The sequence below is a fragment of the Musca autumnalis genome, unplaced genomic scaffold, assembly GCF_047663935.1.
Source record: "Musca autumnalis isolate F117 unplaced genomic scaffold, ASM4766393v1 scaffold_3, whole genome shotgun sequence".
NCBI lineage: Eukaryota > Metazoa > Arthropoda > Insecta > Diptera > Muscidae > Musca > Musca autumnalis.
In genome coordinates, this window is record NW_027411866.1 from 107,059,252 (window position 1) to 107,067,639 (window position 8,388).

Here is an 8,388-nt window from a genome sequence, read left to right on the forward strand (position 1 = left end):
GAAATCAACAAAAAATAAGTGGAAACACCGGGGTGTATTTCAGGATTTCGTGAAATCCAGTGGATTTTGGAGCGTAAGTGTAAACTTGGCATTACGACCATGGTGCAATTATTACAGGTAAAAGCAAGTGTTGTTGTACAACAATCGATACAACAACCACATAGAAATTTGTTATTGTACGTAATACTAGTGTCCTAGCCATATACAACAATCGATACAACAACCACATAGAAATTTGTTATTGTACGTAATACTAGTGTCCTAGCCATATGGGCAAAAATGTAAACAAATATTATTATTTTGAAAAATGTTAAGGCTTCTTAATTAAAAGAGTTGAATGAAAAAACGTTAGATTTTCATTTTTAACGCTTCCACTACATTTCTTCTTAACAAGGAGTTGTTAGCGGTATGTATTTCTCTAAATAAAATATTTACAATCAATAATTGATTATTTTTCAGATGATATCTATAATTATGAAGAATAAGAACAAGGATGACAAAACCTATTGCATTGAAAGACGGTTCCATGATGTGTGACACATTCATAAGGGCACCGAAGGGACGCCAAGAGCCATCATATTATGATGTGGTCAACAATCCAATTGATTTGTTGAAAATACAACAAAACTTAAAACTGATGTTTATAAAGATTTGGATGAGCTGGTGCAAGATTTTGAGTTGTTGGTTAACAACGCCAAAGCTTTCTATAAACCCGACACAACAGAGCATCAAGATGCTGTGGCATTGTGGCAACATGTTACAGCTCACAAACAAAAACTACTGGAATATAGACTCGCCGAAGATGAACCGAAGAAAAGAGACTGCAGACGTTTCACTTGTACAGCCGATGAAGATGGTACCGGTAATAAGAAAGATGACCTGAATTTATATGAAGAACTGTTTGCATCTGTAATGACATAGTGCTATCCACCATGAATCACCGGCCATTGCACGATGGGGCCGATGATATGTTTTTGAGGTAAAAAATCACAGAGCCAAGCTAGACCTTCAAAATTTCCTGCAGATGTTTATAATCGGCCTAGAAGCTAATCTGCCAAATTTGGTTGATATCGGTTCATATATAGATATAGCTCGCATATATATGTTCGCCCGATTTCGAGTAATTGATGGACCAAACACGAAAATTCTGTCCAATTATGATGATATTTGTAATATGTGGCGGAATTCAGACTGGAAATAAGTTTGCCAAGTTATTTTGAAATCGGTTCAGATTTGGATATAGCTCTCTTATATATTTTCGCACGATTTGAGGTATTTCGTGCAACAAACACGCAATTTCTGTCCAATTTCGAAGAAATTTGAAACGTGTGACAGGATTTGGTCTAGAAATATGTTTGCCAAATTATATTGAAATCGGTTCAGATTTGGATATAGCTCCCATATATATTTTCACCCGATTTTAGGTATTTGGTGCAACAAACACGCAAATTCTGTCCAAAATCGATGAAATTTAAAGTATGTGACGAAATTACGTCTAGAAAAAAAGTATGCCAAATTATATCGAAATCGGTTCTGATTTGGATATAGCTCCCATATATATTTTCACCCGATTTTAGGTATTTCGTGCAGCAATCACGCTATATATGTCTAATTGTGATGAAATTTAAAGTGTGTGACGGAATTTGGTCTAGAAAACATTATTGAGACATCATATTGAAATCGGTTCAGATTTGGATATATCGTTCATAAATTTTCTCTGTCGAAGTTAATTGTTTTCTCAATTTAGTTGGTTGATACCGAACTTCCTTGAGAACATAGTTTAAATATTTTTCTTTTGACAAATTGGCCGAAACAGAGGCGGCATGAATCAAGGGTTTGGTATTGTTGCCGTGTTCATAGCAGACTTCCGAAGCAAGTTTTCATCCTTCACTATAATCCACATTAGGGCGCCCTCTCTTCTTTTTATCATTACCTTGTTCTAGCGTAAATACTGTGTCGCTAGCTAACCATAAGCTTTCAAATTGTAATACACGACTTTTTGACCTCCAATTTTTTATCCATTTTTGGTTAAGGCGTGCACAAATATTATAAATTTGCTTTTTAACTTCGGTCATGAAGTTTTCTTTGACACCTCGATTAAATTTTGCAGAAATCCATTCTATAACGTGTTTAGGTTTTCGCTGAAATTTCAACCAAAAATTAAAAATATCCAAATTTTTAAGTTTTACGAAATCTGGAAGTTGATAATTTTTTTATTCGCAAGTATACGCAAAAATTCTTTTCAAAATCTGTTAGCCGACATTGTCACCTTTCACCAGATACATATTTTTACGACAAAGCACCCTGAAGCCGAAAGTTCTACTCCAAAGAACACATGGACGATACTATATATATATTGCGTGCGTAAATACGGGTAATTGTATGTAAATTAATGGGCCGATTCCGTACAGCGAGGCGAGTCATGTCGCGTCGTCTATCGTCTCTGTGACAAAATTTAAAAAATGCACTACGTACAGCGATAGAAAATAATCGTCGATAACAAGTTATTTTTATTTATTTTTTATTTTATTTTATTCGTTAGTAAAAATGTACGGCGACAGCTAATTTGTTGTCGCCGGAAATGAACATTTCGGCGACAAAATTTGACGACGTCAGGCGATATTGCCATACGGAATCGAAAAATTGCATTTGGCAACGCGACACGACTCGCCTCGCTGTACGGAATCGGCCCATAAGATTATTATTAAAAGTGTAAATCATGGTATATGTAAAGAGGTAGATTTAAATGAAAAAAATCTATAGAACCCTTGTTTTTCCTGAATTCCTAAAACATCAAAATTAAGCAACAAGTGGGTTTGTTTACAATGCGTTTTTTGAGCATTTTATAAAAAACGCGAAAAATTAATGAAGTGTTAAGTTTTCTCCACATAATCGAGTTGTGAATATGATAAAATGATTGTTTCAAATCAAATCTGACGAATTTCTTCCATACAAATGGTCTAAAAACAATATTCAAAATCATTGAATTCTATTGTTTTTTAAATTGTTTGGCATATTATTCAAACACCACACACATATATACAGTTTGTTTATATTGTTTTGAAGTTTTAGGAATACTCGAATGAAAAAATTTAAATTGACATAAAGCTTTGGCTAACCTTTCTTATTAAACCATGGTGTAAATGTAATATTAGGCCATGTTTATATTATAGCCTTTTGCAGGGTTAACCTTCTTTATGACGATTTATTTGAAATATAAGCATTGGAATTGACATTTGAAACCCAGTGGGTTTGTTAAATCCAGTTATATAAGTTAGACCTACGAGAGCTTAGGTCTGAAAAAAAATTAAGATCGTCTAGATCCTAATAAAGATCTTCTAGATCTTGTACGCGTTACTTTGTCGAAAAAGTACCGCGGACCCTTTTAAAACCGGAGTTCAATTATCAAAATTGAACTTAAGTGACACTTATCAAAAGTTTCGCCGCTCCCGAATTAAAAAAACCGTTTGTTGATTTAAGACGACTTTATTCACTGACAGTTGGTAAAAGAGTGAAGTTAATGTTGTGTTACAATCATAAACTAGATTACAAATATTTGCTTATTTGACATTATGATTTTCCATGAAATCATGTCACTTAGCTTTTAATAATTTGTTGTTACCAAATTCTATTAAATTTGTCTGCACGCCTCGAGCATTGCATTGGTTGACCGGAAATTGCATTTCTTGGGTTTATTGAAATCGGACAGACGAAATGTTCTGCAAAGCAGTTTCATTGAGTTGGCTGCTTTTGCAACGGAAGTGTATTTTCTGATTTATTAAAATAATTAATTGGAATTTAATATTTGGGGCAGATGAATGTCTGCAATGTAGTTTAATTGGAATTGAGTTTAACAGAGTATGCAACTTTATTGTTGCTGAGCTTTAGTTTTATTAGGTAAAACAACATATTATGTGTTAACTTATATAAACGTACTATTAGATGTGGTCAATAATTTGTTGTGTCAGTAACCCTGCGTTTACAAATGACAGGACAGTTGACTTCATGTATTGATTGTCAAAATCCCACAACTTGCCTGTGTGACGTAGGCGTCCCGACAACTGTAAAAACAGTTGTAAAATTTTGAATGAAAATCATCGATTTAATTTTGTTTTCCGTTCTCATAGTCGATGGTCAGACTAGCAAGGTTTCTTGAAACCAGTTTCGTTAAAGTTTCTTTTCAAGTTTCGTTAGTGTCCACACACGTTAACGTGAAATTTAACGTGAATTTGCGTGTCCTCTTTATTTTACCATTCGCGTTTGTTGTGTTCCTCATACCAATAAAAACAAAACAAACATAAATAAACTAAAAAAACAACACAAAGTAATTGACATTAATAATTAAATTAATAATAGCAGTTAAATTTTCACAATTTCGTTGATTAAATAGTTTTATTAAATCTTTTTATGCTTGTTTAGTTGTTAACGTTTGCTTGAGAAAATAAAAATGAAAGAAAATGGAAGAAAAAATCTTGCAACGAATGACAAGAAGAGGCAACACAACAAACACAGAAAACCATGTACATGGGTTTCACTACTTCATACCCCTCGCCTATAAACTTGACGTCGCCATGTTGAAATCATGCTAGTCTGACCATCGACATATTTTGTTTTTGTTCATGTTCTTTTGTTTTCAACAAATTTCAATTATTATCTCACTTATTTTTACAAAAATGCCAAAAATTTGTCTTCCTTACTGTGATGGACAGCTGAGAGACAAACGACAAATGTATGTATGTGTTAGTAAATCAGAGTTGTATTTGAAGACAAACTGTCTGGTGTAAACGCCTAGTAATGAAATGTTGACATAAGGACCTTTATCCTTCGTTTCTATTTTATCGTGAGATAATACCCTTTATTTATGAAAATATATGTATTTATTTGTACTTACCGATTTATATGCTAATATCAAATTCAATTTTTCATTTTTTTAGTTTCCAATGTGTTTGTTTGTGGATGATTTATTTTTAAATTTTCAATACAACGGTTGACAAAAAAGTATACACAATGAAAAACAATGGCAAAACGTCATATACATTTTGACACTAGTATTACGGGTGAATCTAATCAGCTGGGACTTGCTTTTACCTGTATTATTGTACCATGCCTTACGACTACTTTTTATTGGTCGCTAATAGTAATGCTTGGTTTACATTTACGAAATCCACTCGATTTCAACTGTCAAATCCATAGGTTAAACGTCAAATGATATCCATATGAGATTTTGCTACATTTTGCTGGTAGCCTGTGGTAGAAGAGAAAGCCATTTTCGCTCTCTCTCCACTCTCACTCTCTTAAAAATTGCTTCCAGTTTTGCCACTTTTCGAGGTTAAGGAACGCTTTGCAGGTTAAAAATGGTAACCTCAGGTAAGTAAATGAACACAGCTTATGTTACCATCAACTGGCATGATAATGCTACCTGTATTATTGTACCATGTTGCAGGTTCAGAGGCTCAATTCTGTTTCTATGTATGTCCCAATTTACATTAGGCGAGTTTACTTGCGGCAATTGTCAGTTTGATGGATAGAGAGGTGAGGCATATGGTAACCCTTTGCCTCTCAATACCCTCTCTCACAAACAAACTGACAATTGCCGCAAGTAAACTCGCCTAATGTAAATTGGGACTATGAAATGAAAAGTTTTATAAAGGAGAAAACTGTCAAATGAAAAAAAGTATAAAGGAAATATTTTTCATTTCAAATTTTCATAGAACAAGAATCCAGCCCCAGAAACAGAGCAACAGTTATAGGTTAAATAAATTTAAATTGTTAATTGTCTAGTGTAAACGTACCTTATGGGGCCGTTGCTATTCCATAAACCGAGTTGGCAATACCTTGAATGAGTGTCAAATATTGTGTAATATCGGCCGAAAAAAATGGCGACCAAACAAAATTCCCTGTCAAAGCTCTTTCCGCCTTTTGACAATTGCTAAGGTAGGTGGACGATTGGAAAAAATAAGTAAAAATGTTAAATATTAAAAACATCAATTGGATAATTGCCAATATGAATCTACAGTAAATACGATTTATTAATTGTGAATGTGTAATTTAATATGTTTTACTGAATAGTTGATTAATGGTGAACAAATTTCTTTTACAGGCAAAATGGCAGTACGCTACGAACTCTGTGTCGGTCTCAACAAGGGCCACAAGACCACCAAAGTTAAGAATGTCAAGTACACCGGTACCAAGAAAGTTAAAGGCTTGCGCGGAGCCCGTTTGAAGAACGTAAGTATTTGATATGTATCCATGTCCTGCAAATGTAAACATTGTAAATTACATCGAGAATATATAGATATGTGGCCAAATATTATTGTTTACATGTATTAATGAAGCCTATAATACCATTGGCTGGTGGAAATTTCGTTGATAAATTGGATTACACAAATTAACCATAATTCATTTTAACTGTTTACATTTATTTGTCTCCATGGAAGGTGGGTTCTTTCATTAAAATATTAACCAATCTTTTGTTTTATTGCAGATTCAAACCCGTCACACCAAATTCATGCGCGATTTGGTCCGTGAAGTCGTTGGTCATGCTCCTTATGAGAAGAGAACCATGGAATTGTTGAAGGTTTCCAAGGATAAGCGTGCTTTGAAATTCTTGAAACGCCGTTTGGGCACACACATCCGTGCCAAGAGGAAGCGTGAAGAATTGTCCAACATCCTCACTCAAATGAGAAAGGCTCAAACCCACGCCAAGTAAACAACAGATTAGATTTCCTGGTGTGTGTATAAGAGCTAAGTCTGTCTTTGTTATTTGCTGCTTAGTGTATTTTAACACTATTCTAAAAACTTTTGCTTGGACAGTAGTGATAATGATAAAAAGATAATAAAAACAGAAAAAAACAATATAATTTTTGGTGTATTCAGTGTATTTGGAAATGTGTGAAGTAGTGATTTTAATGGTAAATAATAGTCAAAAGTGATATTCAAATGTGTCATCAAAAAATGTAAACAAATCGTTGAAGCAAGTTTTCTATACAACTACGGTAGAAATTCCATTATGAAAAATAATTACGTCCGTAGCACAAGTCCAGCTTTAGCGACCCTAATGGAATCGCCAGGAAATTCTTACAGATTAATGCGCCTTTTACACCATTTATTAGAATAGAACTACATACTTCCCAAGACATGAGTATCTTAGCTAAAATGGTTAGATTTTTCGATTAGCTTTAAATGTTTTGGTATTTCCATTGCGGGAGTTGATTTTCTCAAAAACTAAATCTGTATAAGTTGTTGGCTGACTGTCTTCGGCCGAGAATTCAAGCCTTATCCCGCTATAAAATCTCACTTTTATGACTTTCACCTATGAACAGATACCCTTCCCGGCTATGCGATAAGAAGCGAAATCAAGGTTATATACGGAACTTTGAATACACATATCTTTGGATAGTATTTGTAAATTCCGTAACAAATTATATATTTTAATAAGGGCTATCAGACAATGGACATGTCAAAGAGATCCGCGAGGGAGGCGTGAACTGAATTAAAGACTAATCAGCTCAGTAAGGAAAAACTGTGTGGACCATTTCAAAATGATGCATTTAAAAACATCTAGAATTAAGTGGAGTAAAAAATATACTTTCTGCGGGAATACCTCTGACGAGACAAAGAGAGCAATCCAATTCTATATTTAGGACTATTAAAACTCAAAATAAGTAAATTTACATTAAAATGTAATGCTAAAAAAGCACGCCTCCAACTTTAATGGGCACTTCAAGGGGGTCGATTATGGATAGCATGTTCCTTTTAAATATTGAAGCTTCCCAGCAAAATAAATTGGAAGTATGTAGTGCAATGTAGACTAGTTCTTTCAAGACATGTTTTCTTCCTGTTAAAAAAGTGTCGTGAAAAAGGCTGTCCGTTCCCTACATTTTAACCGCATTCGAATGCGATACAACGAACGACATCTATTTCCCACATTTTGACTGCATCCGTATGCAGTTCAATCGGAGTCGTGAAAAAAGAACTCGGTTTATTATCCCAGCAAAAAAAAATGAAGTTGTGCAATGTGTAGTCAGGATTTCATTACTACAGGTGTTATTCTGAACACAAATTCCCCGTGAGTTCCATTTCAACTTAAGGGAAAGAGTGAGAAACCTCACGGGGAATTTTAGTTGAGAATAACCACCTACAGTTTACAAAGCAGTCCAACAGAGTTATAAAAATGCACTCCGTTCGGTACATTTTATAACCACTTATAACCTACATACAAGCCAGCCAAGCAGCGACATCAATTCTTCCAAAGACAAAAAACAATATACATACAGTCAGGCACAAAAGTTTACATACACCCCATAAATCTAAGGTTTTAGGACAAGTGATGATTTTTACGAAATTCCAAGTATGCAGTTTTATTTCTTCTCACTAATAAACAATATT

General features: G+C 34.1%; 1 protein-coding gene across 1 annotated transcript; it reads left to right on the top strand.

The window, feature by feature from the left end:
• Positions 1-5,908: 5,908 nt before the first annotated feature.
• On the top strand, positions 5,909-6,860 carry RpL36 (ribosomal protein L36). The gene is made up of 2 exons (XM_073979190.1): positions 5,909-6,228; positions 6,485-6,860. Exons 1-2 carry the CDS (start codon positions 6,106-6,108, stop codon positions 6,707-6,709), a joined length of 348 nt encoding a protein of 115 aa, XP_073835291.1. The 5' UTR covers positions 5,909-6,105; the 3' UTR covers positions 6,710-6,860.
• The last annotated feature ends 1,528 nt before the right edge of the window (positions 6,861-8,388 follow it).

Excerpts from the sequence above, each read along its gene's own strand:
- RpL36 (XM_073979190.1), top strand. The coding sequence starts at position 6,106 with ATGGCAGTACGCTACGAACTCTGTGTCGGTCTCAACAAGGGCCACAAG. Across the intron at positions 6,229-6,484 it reads GCGGAGCCCGTTTGAAGAAC|ATTCAAACCCGTCACACCAA; the intron begins GTAAGTATTTGA and ends GTTTTATTGCAG.